The following is a 15,602-nucleotide window of genomic DNA, read 5'->3' on the forward strand; positions in this document are numbered from 1 at the left end:
ATCAGGCCGTTTTAAATCTGCCATGAAAATGTTTCATGGAAACTGTACATCATTTTATGTATAACTTGGTTTTCCCCCTCCTATTGAATTTTCACTTTTCTGTGAGTAAGCAAATGTTTCTTTAACATTACCAATTTATGAGCCCAAGATTTATTTTTATTATAATCTTATTTCCATGAGCTTGCTCTTTTCTTATTGGCACAAAATTGCAATGGAAATATCATAAACAAGTTAGTCTTAAATGTTGTGATTCTTCTAACCTCTCTCATTATGCTTCCAGTACTAATCCTAAATTTAGGCCCTTCTTACTATTGATTCACTGGCCAGTATGGATAACCTTTCACTAGTCGCCCTCTGAAACCCTTTCATTATTTTGAGCACTTCTAATAAATCCCCTTTAATTGAAATGACCTGAAAATTTAAGACTAACTTGTTTATGATACCTCCATTGCAATTTTGTGCAAATTCACCACTGAGATCAATTTGTCGTAATGTTTTAATTAGAAAAGTGCTGCAGTTGGAGTTATAGCAACTCGATACTTTTGACAGTTAGGGACATTTCACTGCAGATAGAACTGTTGTAATTGTGCCCATGAGTTTTCAGTTCTGAGTGGGTCCATATTGAGAATTATTATATAGTCATGTTAATTAATGTGTTTTGGGTGAATAATTAGTGGTGGTTTGGTGCTCTGTGAGTTTTTGTAATTATTGTAAAATCGCTGGCTGTTTTTGTTCTGTGTCTATTTTCTGTTTTCAAATTTTTTTAAACAAAAAGAAAATATGTTAATTGTTCCAGATACTTTTGTATTCTTGTTTTGCCTGAATTTGGGTAACGTATGAGATGTTGAAACCAATGTTCCATTTGAGGACTTGGCCAAGGTTTCTAAAATACTCCCATGATTTCCACAGTGTTTCTCTAATGTTTTGAAGCAGTTATTGTGGAAGATCTAGCTTTAGCTAAATATTTAGCTCTGCGTAGCAACATTAATATAACAAACTGAATCAAGATATTCAGACAAACAAGAGGATTGTATATAGTCAGAAGAAATTGAGAGAATGAGTATTTTGTGTGTAAACTTGTGAACAAATGAAAGTGACAGCTGAAAAATAAGTCGAAAAATCTATTGGAGCAAGGGATAGATTTGAAAGTGGCTGAGAAATGAAATGAAACAAATTAAATCAAATAATAAATCATAAATTAAAATGTATCCAACTGCACAGATGGCTCAGTTGCCAAGGTAGTTTGTAGCTGAGCCATACAGATCATTAATAATTGCATTTCAGATATCATAACTATTTTATAGCATCATAACAAGAAGTGAAGATAGCCTTTCAGGTATAGGAATATTAAAGGTGGCATGATTAAGTGCGTTAAATGTGGTAACATTAATATTATTTTACCTTTGACTCTCAGAAACTATTTTAACTTCAAGTCATTATCTTGTGAATCAAGAAAAATAGGAATGAGTAAATCTAATTGGTTGTTGCACGCTGTTCTGACAGATTTATTTTTCATAGGTCAAGACTTGAACCTGAACAGCATAGCAACACGACATTAGTATCATCTTCAGAGAGGATTTCTCCCAGTAAGCCTGAAAATTCAGAGGAGCTAGTCTCAGAAGATGAAACCAGTGGTTGGTAACAGTATATATTGTGAGCTGTATGTGATGGTTTGGGATAATAGAAAGACCAAAGCCATGTTATTTTCCTATGTAATGAAAATGTACTAATAGTTATTTGTAGAAAATGGACACAAGCATATATTAGAAGCTTCAAGTACCAGAGGACTGATTTTACCAAATAGAATGTAGCTAAAACTAGTAGAATTAAAAACTTTATCTTAACTATTTACATGGTGTACAGAATTTAAAGGTTTGTTTCATACAATGCAGTACTAGGTAGAGAAGTTAGAGAAAAGTGCCACAGTTGTCAACTTATCCACTTTTTCACTAATTGAAAGATGGCCACCATTTATACAAAATGTGGTCTAGTTTTACACTCGTACAGATAACATTCATTTACTATTGAGCTCTCATTTACACAATTAGTTTGAGATTAATTAGAATAGATTTCCCTATCATTTAAATTGTAGAAACAGCTGTGAGACATGTGGGGGAGGGTGCAGTGTGGGGGTTGGGAGGGGGGGGGGGGGGGGTGGTGGAGAGGAGATACTTAAACTGAAAGGGAGACCATGTGGGTGAATTATACAGATTAGTCTGTTCGAATGAGCCAAATTTTGCTTAGTTAAATAAGTATCTTTGATCTCTGAAACTGGCAAGATAATTGGAAGAAATATTGGAAATACACAAATTTGTTAGCTTATGTAGATAATGCTGGCAAAGTAAACTTCCTCTTACAATTCAGTTATTTGATAGGCAAATTTGTGTCATCTTTCATTGCTAGTGGACTGAATTCACATCAGAGAAAAAGTAAACAATTCACATCTGTTTATTCAACTAAATTGGTGTAGCATTCTGGAAAGCATGGCATCAATCATAAATAGGATCAGAAAAAGACTGATTTCAGGGTTGTGTGCAATCTTGTACACTAAAGAATCCAGCAACTCCATGATCATTGGTGACACCAATTGCTAATTCCAGTTAGATCAGAAAACAGAATATTCAATCTCAGTATTTTGTGTTCCATTAAAATAGTACTTTAAACATCTCTATTTAAGTCAACTAACCAAGTCTTAAGATGGTCTACATCAAGACTTCAGCTGGGAAAGCCAATCATAGTCAGTAGGCCAAGATGATCAGATAGCATCTTTTTTTTTTAAGAATTAAAGACTGATCACTGAAGAGTAAAAGAGGAAGCAACATAAAACAGTTGTGGTTAGATAATAAGCTTTGATTTTCATTGGATGAATTAAAGAGAAGGAAGATGAGAAGTTTCACAGATTTGAAGGAATCACTTAGACTAGGCAATTGATGAAACTTGATTTCAGCACAGTGATGGCGTACGGACGAGGAATGGTTTTTGGGATGGTGCATTTGAAGCTTAAAAGGAACAGAAAGAAAATTTAAAAGAGCATGGGCTGTAGTGGTCTTGATGAAATTAAAAGCTTGGAAGCTAGAAGTAAGAGAAGATTCATCTATCAGTTGAAGGGCTATTCAAAAGTAGAAGATGTTAGAAGAGTCTCCCGACATATGGAACAGTACTTAAGTCTTGGGTTTTGTAGAGAATGGGGACTTGTTGAGTGAATAGAAATGCTTAGCATAAAAAAGAAAACAGTTTCTTGAAAGTAACTTTAGCAAAGTAGATAAAGAGGTTCTGTTTGAATTCAGAGGAGATAATTAAGCTCAAAATGTCAATAAGAAAAGATGGAATAAGATAAATTGAAGAGACAATGTAGCACAGCAATTTGCTTAGAAACACACATGTCCTGAGTGACTGGAACACTTGAGGCTGCCCTCCAATATAGAAACCAGAGAACCTCACCATTTTGGTGCAGATAAAAAGTATTATATTGGTTATAATAGTAGAACAGATGGAGCAATGGATATATCGATCTCTGTTTACAAATGTGCTCAAAATATTACAGGCTTCTTACTTTCTGTTAAATGGAACTACCTGCAATATGAATAACCTAATTGGATTTTTTGATGAAGTAACAGAGAAGTTTGATAAAGGGAATGTGGTGGATGTTTATATGGATTTTAAGAAAGTGTTTAATAAGGTACCACATAAAAGGCTGGTTAACAAAATTGAGGCTCATGGAATCGGAAAGTCAGTATCCAATTGGATAAAAAAATGGCTTGAGGTCAGAAAACAGGGAGTCATGGTAAATGGTTGCTTTTCAGACTGGAGGATGGTCGACAGTGGTGTTTCCCACTGCTGGGACCACTGCTTTTTTTGCTATATACAAATGACTTGTATCTTGCAATACAGAGTAGAATCTCAAAAATTGTGATAACACCAAACTTGGAGGTGTGCCATACAGTGATAATGATATGAACTACCTCCAACAGGACGTAGATAGGCTAGCAGAATGGGAAGAGAGGTGGCAGATGGAATTTAATACTGAGAAGTGTGAGGTGATGCATTTTGGCAGAAGGACTAGGGAGAGGCAATATATACTTAATGGTACAGTTCTAAAGTGTGTGCAGGAACAGAGGGACCTGGGGGTACATGTGTATCGATCTTTGAAGGTAGCAGGACATATTGAAAGAGTGGTTAGTAAAGCATATGGGATCTTGGGCTTCATAAAAAAGATATTGAGTACAAAAGCAGGGAGGTTATGCTGAACCTTTATAAAGCTCTGGTTAATCCCCAGCTGGAATATTACGTCCAGTTCTGGTCACCACACTTTAGGAAGGATGTGAGGGTCCTTGAGAGGGTACCGAGAAGATTTACCAGAATGATTCCAGGGATGGGGGATTTTAGTTACAAGATTAGGTTGGAAAAACTGTGTTTGTTCTCCTTAAAACAAAGGAGATTCAGAGGAGATTTAATAGATATGTACAAGATTATGACAGGCTTAGATAAGTTAGACAAGGAAAAACTGTTCCCATTAACTAATGGTACAAGGACTAGGGGACAGATTGAAAGTTTTGGGCAAAAGATACAAAAGGAATATGAGGAAGAACTTCTTTAAGCAGCGGGTGGTAATGACCTAGAACTCACTGCCCACAAGGGTGGTGGAAGTGAAGACGATCAATGATTTCAAAAGGAAATTGGATGGCCACTTGAAGGAAATAGACTTGCAGGGCTAAGGGGATCAAGTGGGGGAGTGGGACTGACTGAATAGCTCCATGGACGGCCGGCATGGACTTGATGGGCTGAATGGCCTCCTTCTGTGCTGTAAATGACACTATGAATATTGCAGTTTGGATTTTAAATGCAGTTGCCGTTTCAATACCACTTGTCTTGAAGCCTCTATAGCCTACTTGTCTGACATCTTGTCCTGGATGAGCTGGCGTTTACTCAAGGTAGCATAATAGTTACACTACTGGACTAATGATCTGGAAACATAAGTCCAAATCCCACCCGGCAGCTGGGGAATTTAAATTCAATTAATAAATAAATCTAAAATAAAAAGCTAGTATCAGTAATGGTAACCATGTAAATACTGTCGTAAAAACCCATCTGATTCACTAATTTCTTTTAGGGAAGGAAATCTGTATCCTTAACCGGTCTGGCTTATATGTGACTCCAGACCCGCAGCAATGTAGTTGACTCTTAGTTGCCTTCTAAAATGGTCTAGCAAACCACTCAGTTAAGAGCAATTAGGGATGGGCAATAAATGCTGGCCTTGCCAGTGACACCCATATCCTGTGAATGAATAAAAAAAAACCTTCATTTTGAAAGGCATGGGGTTAATGAAGTAGAGGAGTATGGATTTGTTGAACATAGAACAGTACAGCACAGTACAGGCCCTTCGGCCCACGATGTTGTGCCGAACCTTTAACCTACTCTAAGATCAAACTAACTAACTACCTACCCTTCATTCTACTATCATCCATGTACCTATCCAAGAGTCGCTTAAATGCCCCTAATGTATCTGCTTCTACTACCACCACTGGCAGCGCATTCCACGCACCCACCACTCTCTGTGGAAAGAACCTACCTCTGACATCTCCCCGAAACCTTCCTCCAATCACCTTAAAATTATGCCCCCTGGTGATGGCCCTTTCCACCCTGGGAAAAAGTCTCTGACTATCCACTCTATCTATGCCTCTCATCATCTTGTACCCCTCTATCAAGTCACCTCTCATCCTTCTTCGCTTCAATGAGAAAAGCCCTAGCTCCCTCAATCTTTCTTCGTAGGACATGCCCTCCAGTCCAGGCAGCATCTTGGTAAATCTCCTCTGCACCCTCTCTAAAGCTTCCACATCCTTCCTATAATGAGGCGACCAGAACTGAACACAATATTCCAAGTGTGGTCGAACCAGGACCTTATAGAGCTGCAGCATAACCTCGCAGCTCTTAAACTCAATCCCCCTGTTAATGAAAGCCAACACACCATACGCCTTCTTAACAACCCTATCAACGTGGGTGGCAACTTTGAGCGATCTATGGACATGGACCCCAAGATCCCTCTGTTCCTCCACACTACCAAGAATCCTGTCTTTAAGCCTGTATTCCGCATTCAAATTCGACCTTCCAAAATGAATCACTTCACACTTTTCCAGGTTGAACTCCATCTGCCACTTCTCAGCCCAGCTCTGCATCCTGTCAATGTCCCGTTGCAACCTACAACAGCCTTCCACACTATCCACAGCTCCAGCAACCTTCGTGTCATCGGCAAACTTGCTAACTCAGCCTTCCACTTCCTCATCCAAGTCATTTATAAAAATCACAAAGAGCAGAGGTCCCAGAACAGATCCTTGTGGAACACCACTGGTCACCGAGCTCCATGCTGAATACTTTCCATCTACTACCACCCTCTGACTTCTATGGGCCAGCCAATTTTGTATCCAGACAGCCAACTTTCCCTGAATTCCATGCCTCCTTACTTTCTGAATGAGAGTACCATGGGGAACCTTATCAAACGCCTTGCTAAAATCCATATACACCACATCCACTGCTCTTCCTTCATCAATGTGTTTTGTCACATCTTCAAAGAATTCAATAAGGCTTGTGAAGCATGACCTGCCCCTCACAAAGCCATGCTGACTGTCTCTAATCAAACCATGCTTTTCCAAATAATCATAAATCCTGTCTCTCAGAATCCTCTCCAATAATTTGGCCACTACCGACGTAAGAATGACTGGTCTATAATTCCCAGGGTTATCCCTATTCCCTTTCTTGAACAAGGGAACAACATTTGCCACCCTCCAATCATCCGGTACTACTCCAGTGGACAGTGAAGACGCAAAGATCATCACCAAAGGCGCAGCAATCTCTTCCCTCGCTTCCCGTAATATCCTTGGGTATATACCGTCTGGCCCCGGGGACTTATCTGTCCTCATATCATTTAAAGTTTCCAGCACATCCTCCCTCTTAACCTCAACCTGTTCGAGCATATCAGCCTGTTCCACGCTGTCCTCACAAACGACCAGGTTCCTCTCACTAGTGAATACTAAAGCAAAGTATTCATTTAGGAACTCCCCTACCTCCTCCGACTCCAGGCACAAGTTCCCTCCACTATCCCTGATCGGCCCTACCCTCACTCTGGCCATCCTCTTGTTCCTCACATAAGTGTAGAACGCCTTGAGATTTTCCTTAATCCTACCCGCCAAGACTTTTTCATGTCCCCTTCTAGCTCTCCTAAGTCCATTCTTCAGTTCCTTCCTGGCTACCTTGTAACCCTCTAGAGCCCTGTCTGATCCTTGCTTCTTCAACCTTAAGTAAGCTTCCTTCTTCCTCTTGACTAGCTGTTCCACATCTCTTGTCATCCAAGGTTCCTTCACCCTACCATCCCTCCCCTGCCTCATCGGGACAAACCTATCCAGCAGTCGCAGCAAGTGCTCCCTAAACAACCTCCACATTTCTGTCGTGCATTTCCCTGAGAACATCTGTTCCCAATTTATGCTCCCCAGTTCCTGCCTAATAGCATTGTAATTCCCCCTCCCCCAATTAAATATCTTCCCATCCCGTCTGCTCCTGTCCCACTCCATGACTATAGTAAAGGTCAGGGAGTTGTGATCACTATCACCGAAATGCTCTCCCACCGAGAGATCTGCCACCTGGCCTGGTTCGTTGCCAAGCACCAAGTCCAACATAGTCTCCCCTCTAGTCGGCCTATCTACATATTGAGTCAGGAAACCTTCCTGGAGACACCTGACAAAAACTGCTCCATCCAAACTATTTGCACTAAGGAGGTTCCAATCAATATTAGGGAAGTTGAAGTCACCCATGACAACAACCCTGTTACTTCTGCACCTTTCCAAAATCTGCCTCCCAATCTGTTCCTCCATGTCTCTGTTGCTATTGGGGGGTCTATAGAAAACTCCCAACAAAGTGACTGCTCCTTTCCTGTTTCTGACTTCCACCCATAATGACTCAGTAGACAAACCCTCCTCGACGACCTCCCTTTCTGCAGCTGTGATACTATCCCTGATTAACAATGCCACTCCCACTCCTCTTTTACCTCCCTCCCTATTCCTTTTGAAACATCTAAACCCCGGAACATCCAACATCCATTCCTGCCCCTGTGATATCCACGTCTCCGTAATAGCCACAACATCGTAGCTCCAAGTACTGATCCATGCTCTAAGTTCATCACCCTTATTCCTGACACTTCTTGTGTTAAAATAGACACACCTCAACCCATCATACTGGCTGCAACTTTGCCCTGTCAACTGTCTAACCTTCCTCACAGACTCTCTGCACTCGGTATCTGCCTGTTCAACAGCTACCCCATCCACTGATCCGTGGCTCCGGTTCCCATCCCCTTGCCAAACTAGTTTAAAGGTAAATCATATCTGACTAACTTGATTGAATTCTTTGATGAGGTAACAGAGAGGGTTGATAAAGGTAGTGCAGTCGATGGTTATATGGACTTTCAGAAGGCATTTCACAAGGTACCACACAGGAGGCTTATTAAGCTCAAATTAAGGAGAAAGTGGCAGTATGGATATAAAATTGTCTCCGGAAGCAAAACGTGGTGGTGGATGGACATTTTTCGGACAGGAGGTGGTTTGCATTGGTGCTCCTCAAGAGTCAGTTTTAGGTCCATTACTCTTTTCAATTTTTATAAATGACCTACGCTCTGGTGTAGGGAGTAGCAATATAAAGTTTGCAGATTATAGAAACTTAACAAAGTAGTAGATAGTGATGAGGATAGTTATAGGCTTCAGCATGCCACATGGTGAAATGGGCCAAAGCATGGCAAATGGAGTTCAATGCAGATAAGTGTGAAGTGGTGTGTTTTGAGAGGATCAACATGAAAAGACAGTATATTCTAAATGGCGTGATTTTGAAAAATGTAGATGAGCTGAGAGACCTTTGTGTCCATATACATAAATCCTTAAAGGTAGCCTAGCAAGTTGATAAGGTACTTTAAAAAAGCATATGGGTTACTTGTTTTATAAATAGAGAAATAAAATATAAGAGCAAAAAGATTATACTAGAACTTTATAAATCACTGGTTAGGCCTCAGCTGGAGTATTGTGGCCAATTCTGGGCTCCACACTTCAGGATCGGATCCCAATCCCACTCCACAATCTGAACCTCCTCCCCCCACCCCCCACCCACACTTCCACTAAGGCAGCAGCAGTTTCCTCACTTGCTCCTACGGCCTCCTCTGGAGCATTCTACACCCAGCAGGGAGCCAAGCCTGTCAATCAGGCTGTCTTCCAGGCAGGGAGCCTCTTGGAAAAGAAAAAGTGCACTGATCCTAGGTGAGGCAGGGAATATATCTCCTTTTGGCCCACAATCAGTGCTGGAAAGGCACTGAAACCTTTTCCCTAAAGTTTTCCATGCCTCCGCTGAGCAGTTCCCAAGGCCTGGAAAAACCTAGTTGGCCAGGATTAAATGTGAGGCTTCCAGCCTCATTATAATATTTAAGTGGCCAACCTGTCACATGGGAGCCATTTAGTTGCCTGCCCCCTATCCCGTCTCCATTAAACCCGAAAGTGGGTGGGTTGGAGTTGGGTTTGAGATTTTTTTACATTTTTACATCTCACCAGATTTTTGGGGTTAAATTAACTCCCCGTACAATGTATGGCTGAAAATCGACTCCCCCATCAGGTCCTGTTCTCACAATTCTCAAATAGCCAACGTTCAGGGGAGGACGAAGAAAATGCCTCAAAAACATTCTGAAGCTCTCCTTGAAGCACAGCTGCATTGACCTGAACAACTGGGAGGAGCTTGCTACCAATCTCTCAGAATGGCAACAACTTGGCAACCATGCTGCATCATGTTTCGGGTGTCAATGCCTTAATGATGATGCTGAGCGACAGAAGAGGAGGAAAGAAAAGGAAGCAAATACTGCACTCCAGATCCCAGTACCTCGTGAGACATCCTGTCCCATGTGCCCAAAGATCTGTGGGTTGAAAATCAGCCTGCTTAGTCACATGAAGACCCATGGGAGAAACTCGCGACCCTGAGTAGACAATGTCCTCAAATCAAGGGACAGCAGACAAGGACAATTGGTCCATTTTGTACTAGATGCAGTTTATTTCATCACCTGAAGAAAGGTTCTCCAAATTTATCTTTTCCTACCCCGACCCTAAAGTAAATCAATCAATTTTACCATGTACTTGCCTAATCTTATATCCTACATTTTTGACAGTTCAAATGCCACAGCATGTGGGGACCTTTTTCTTCCTCACCACCACTATAGCTGCTTATGCAGCCTGCGACTATTAATATCGGGGTCTGTATTTCTGGGAAGGCTTTGTATACCAATTGACCAATTCTCATTCCATGCTTTATATTCTAATGAACAACTAGGAACCAAAGCTGACAAAGGTGCTGCTTTTTATTCCTAGGGTTAGGAAATACTGAACAGTTGGCGGCCTTGGTCAGGAGGCCAGCTATGGTTATATTTTTGAATCAAATATTTGTGCATTTGATTTTATTTCAGATTATTCTTTTAAAGTTTTGTTTGTAGGAATTGTACTGATGCTCATTTAGCACGGGTGTAAGTAAATTTAGGCCATGATGTAATGTCAATTGCAGACATTTTATGGGTTTTTTGAAATGTGAACAATTGAAATGTAGAATAGGTTTGCTAAAATGAATTTTGAACTTGAATATTCAGGAAACACCCCTCAGAAATACTTTACATAGATTATATAGAATTACATAGAATTTACAGCACGGAAACATGCCATTCAGCCCAACAGGTTTATGATGATGTTTATGCTCCATATGAGCTTCCTTCCGCCTGACTTCATCTCACCCTAACACCATATCTTTCTGTTTGTTTTCCCTCATATACTTAACTAGCTTCCATTTCAGTTCCTTTATGATTTCTTGAAGATTGTATAATATCAATGTTAAAATTATTTTTCACAGATAAAAACTTTCCAGAGGTACAGGATAATTTGGGTCTTTGGGAAGATTCAAAAGAAGATGAGCTTTCACCGGAAGAAATTCAAATGGTAAATTCCATTCTTCAGTGTAATTAATACTAATATACTTTAACTAAGTTCATGGATTGTCGTTATATTAACTTGTAATTCACCAGATATTTGTTTAAGAATTATTTCAGCTACAGGCTCTGATCCCAGGAAGATGCCAAGTGGTTTCTTTCTAGGCAACAAATAGTACATTGTATATTGCCAACTTTTCTGTACTTCACTGCCTGGTCAATGAGGAGTATTAACACTGATTTAGGGTCCTCATTCTTCCAAACAAGTTTAACCTTCACATATCCTCTCAGCCTGCGCTTTGTTTGTTTTCTGAGCTATCATACTTTTTTGTTGTAAAAACAGAAAATGTTGGATATACCCAGCAGATCAGGCAGCATCTGTGAAGAGAGAAACAGAGTTAACGATTCAGCTCAAGACCTTTGATCAGTACTGATGAAAGGTCATCAACCTGTAACATTAACTCTAGTTCTCCACAGATACTGCCTAACCTGCTGAGTCTTTCCAGCACTTTCTGTTTACATTACAGATTTCCAGCATCTGCAGTATTTTGCTTTTGTAATACTCTTTTTTTTTGTGTGTAATATTTATGTTGTTGCTGTTGATTGGTATCTCTTTTGCTGCCTTCCTAATGCACGCACAGCTAAAGGCGGGGATGGGATGACCTTTACTGTCTGAAGGTTTGAGGTTAAAAGTCTTTCAAGGATTATAATAGCTGCAGGAGGGAATCTACAGTTAGATAATGGAAAACAATAATGATCAGAGTCATTATTTATCTACACTACACAAGATGTTGCAGTTTACAGATACACGTATGTCTTTTTTTGTTACGCATAAATTATAAACAATGCTAATGAATTCTATTGCCCACTGAGGATGGATTTGTATCATAGCAATTTATGTCACAAATGACACAAAAGTGATGAATGAATTTGTGTAAGGTAAGGTACAGTGATGGACATGTGTCATATCGTGTCCTTTTCAGGGAGTCAGAATTGGATTAGATGAATTCTGAAACAAATCTTGTGGGGTAGGACTTCAAAGTAAAATAGAATAAACCGAAGTACACTTTGGAAGTCTTAACAGATGTAATAATAAAAGAAAGATCTTGCATTTATATATCACCTTTCACAACCTCTGGACATTCAAAAGCGTTTCTCAGACAAAAGTATGTTTGAAGTGCAGTCACTTTTGCAATATAGGGAAACCCAGCAGCTAATCTGCGCACAGCAAGATCCTAAAAAAAAAAAGCAGTGAGATAAATGACCACATACTGTGCTTCATGGTATTAAGTGAAGTATAAGCATTGACAAGAATGCCAGGAGATCTCCCCTGCTCTTCTTGATCTTTTATCTGAGATGGAAAACAGTACCCAATTTAATATCTTGGCTGGAGGATAGCACCTCAGCAGTGCAACTCTCCCTCAGTGCTGCACTGAAGTGTCAGTTCAATTATGTGTAACATGTACTCGAAGTCTTTAAAGACATAAATCCACATCCTATTGACTCATAGGCAAAAGTGCTACTACCGAGCTAAGCTGACACTAATATTTACACTTACTCAATATGCTCATGTATAAAACTAGAAATTCTTGTCATTATTTGGAGCCAAAACTATAAGAATAATTTTGTATGCAGGTCACGGCCTCACTTAGCTAGCTTCTTGTTTGTTTCCCTCCCGGTAAATGATATTTCCGATATACATGGATTCCTTATTACCCGTTGCTTCTGCCTGCTCCTCCAGTGCTGAGCTTTTTAAAATGCCAAACTCCTCTCATCTCTTGACTTTAGTTTAACCTCCTACTGCCGATTTAAAATCTGAGACAGTTTTGGAGGAATATTAAAATCAACGTTGAGAGTCAAGATGGAAAACAAGAGGCATAGTTGCTGTTTAAATGTCACAATGGTTGAAGAGCATAGTAAAAGCTGTATGAGAAGGAAAGAAAAAACATATTTATGAATGCCAGCCGACGTGAAGGAGAGAATTTTGGTGGATAGAATCTTTGTAATGTTGACCTCCTTACTTAAGGGTAACAAATTTTGGGGGTTTTGTCAGTTGGATTGGGTTGGAGGGTGCGGTGTGGGCCATCTTGTGCTCAGGTTGCATTATACGTAGGTATATTTGGTAATCTTCTGCACAGGTATATTACCAAATCAACTGAACAGGCTGGGGCTCTTTTCTCTAGAAAAGAGAAGGCTAAGGGGTGACCAAATAGAGATATGTAAAATTATGAAGGGGTTTGATAGGGTAGACATGCAGAAATTGTTTCCACTTGTGGAAGAATCCAAACTAGGGATCATAAGTATGACATAGTCGCTAATAAATCCAATAAGGAAGTTAGAAGAAGCTTCTTTACCCAGAGAGTGGTTAGAATGTGAAACTTGCTATCACATGGAGTAGATGAGGCAGATAGCATAAGCATTTAAGGGGCAGCTAGATAAACACCTGAGAGAGAAAGGAATAGAAGGGTATTGTCATGCACAATGGAAGTGTGATAATACAACATTCACGGACTAACTCTGATGTTATGAAAAAGCAGACTTTGTCTTTAAAAAATGAACCTTTATTTTAAAAAATGAACAATGGTCTAAAATGGCCACCGAAGAAAAAGGGGATTAGCCTTATGTGTATCCAAACAGTCTGATAAAGGCAAAGGACAAATCTTCAAAGCCAAAGGGTGTTAATGAAACCCATCTTACACCTATCCTAAAAACATTCCAGAATTGAATGCCACCTTCTAAAATAAAGGAAGTGTGAAGTAGCCACATCCTGGACCATTGTGGGATCACCATGGGATGGAAACCAGAGTGTCTTCTAACAGGAGGTGAAACGTGACACAGTTTTACTTTTTTAAAAAAAAAGGCGAGAGACTGACGCAGAAGGTGAAGCTACCGCTAACAGCTGGCATTCCAGCAAGACAGAAAGCACAGGCCCTCCTGAAAAAAATCCAACATCTACATTATACGGCAGCGAGAGCTGGAAGTGACCCACCGCCTTCAACAGAACCTTCAATCAAGACAGAAATCTACAATCATAATCAGGCCTGCAACCATCTTGAGCTTTGAGTCTCAAGAGAATTCAACAGGTTTATCGTAACCTTTCTCACCCACTGAAAACCACCTTCCTCTTTCCCTTCTCAATCTGTTTCTACTTCTGTGTATCTGTGCAAACGATTGCGTAAGTGGATGCAGTTGGGACAATTTTGGGATAAGGCGCACTGATCACTAAACAATTGACTTTCCATTTTTAAAACTTACAAGAAAATCTGTCGCTGTCTGTTTATTTGAAAAATAAAATACCAAGGGGCTAAACTCTATTGCTGCAGTCAGGTGGGGAGTGGAACAGTGGGAACCACCCACGTCACACCACGTGACCGTACCAGTATGTTGATAGGGTTAGATGAAGTAGGATGGAAGGAGACTCATGGAGTATAAACATTGGCATAAACCAGGTGGCCTATTTCTATTCTATAAATTTATACTATCAATGCCTGAAGAATATGGCAGCCATAGCGCAATTTAACTTCATTTAAATGATCTAAAATAATAGCTGTCAATTTTGTCTAATTGTGTTTGAGTAGAAGTTGATAAGTAGCCATAGGGCTGATTTGTGCACTTGTTCCAAAGTTAAGAAATTTAACTCTAATTTTATTTAGATGATGTAAGATGTTCCTTCTTTGCTGCACTGAATGCAATTAGGATTGCCAACACTCCAGGATTGCCCTCAAGTCTTCAAGAATTAAAGACTATTCTCCTGGACACTGATGCAAGCAACACTGGGAAAAAAAAAAGTGGCATTAAAAAAAAAATGTCATTTTCTTTGAACACTTTAATTTATTAGTTATAAAATATATTGTCAATTAGAGAAAAGGGCTGTTTGATGTATGGTCAAAAATCATCCAATCGATTAACCAAGAGTCTGTTCACTTTTCAATTGATGTGGGAAGACCGTGTACATGAGGATTGCCATATGTGGCAACCAGTGGCGGGAGCAAGGGGGTAGAGCAGTTGCGGGTGAGAGGTCATGAAATGAAACCTCCAGGAATGTATCCAACTTGGGTTGGCAACCCTATGTACAACTGTGGCTATGACTTACTTTAGAAATAAGCAACTTCTTTTCAAAACCACTTGTATATAATTTTGAACTTAATAGAAGCATTCTGTATCTTGGAGGATGGAGCTCAGATATTCCGTAAAGTTTAGTTTAGTTTAGAGATACAGCACTGAAACAGGCCCTTCGGCCCACCAAGTTTGTGCCGACCATCAACCACCCATTTATACTAATCCTACACTAATTCCATATTCTTACCACATCCCCACCTGTTCCTATATTTCCCTACAACCTACCTATACTAGGGGCAATTTATAATGGCCAATTAACCTATCAACCTGCAAGTCTTTGGCATGTGGGAGGAAACCGGAGCACCCGGAGGAAACCCACGCAGACACAGGGAGAACTTGCAAACTCCACACAGGCAGTACCCAGAATTGAACCCGGGTCGCTGGAGCTGTGAGGCTGCGGTGCTAACCACTGCGCCACCCCAAACTGGAATGATTTTGAATTATGGAGTAATGAGCTAGAATTTGTTTTAGTTAACCTGTTTGTTTCTCTCTTATCCCA

The 15,602-nt window shown here is 40.1% G+C and overlaps 1 protein-coding gene across 2 annotated transcripts in view; it reads left to right on the top strand.

The window, feature by feature from the left end:
* stx18 (syntaxin 18) overlaps positions 1-15,602 on the top strand; it is a 157,974-nt gene that overhangs the window by 127,462 nt on the left and 14,910 nt on the right. For both annotated transcript variants that reach the window (XM_068044388.1, XM_068044397.1), the window contains exons 6-7: positions 1,519-1,634; positions 10,909-10,994. In XM_068044388.1, coding sequence (XP_067900489.1) covers positions 1,519-1,634; positions 10,909-10,994 — 202 coding nt within the window. The remainder of the gene's footprint in view (positions 1-1,518; positions 1,635-10,908; positions 10,995-15,602) is intronic.

This window comes from Heterodontus francisci, chromosome 1 (genome assembly GCF_036365525.1).
Source record: "Heterodontus francisci isolate sHetFra1 chromosome 1, sHetFra1.hap1, whole genome shotgun sequence".
Taxonomy (NCBI): domain Eukaryota; kingdom Metazoa; phylum Chordata; class Chondrichthyes; order Heterodontiformes; family Heterodontidae; genus Heterodontus; species Heterodontus francisci.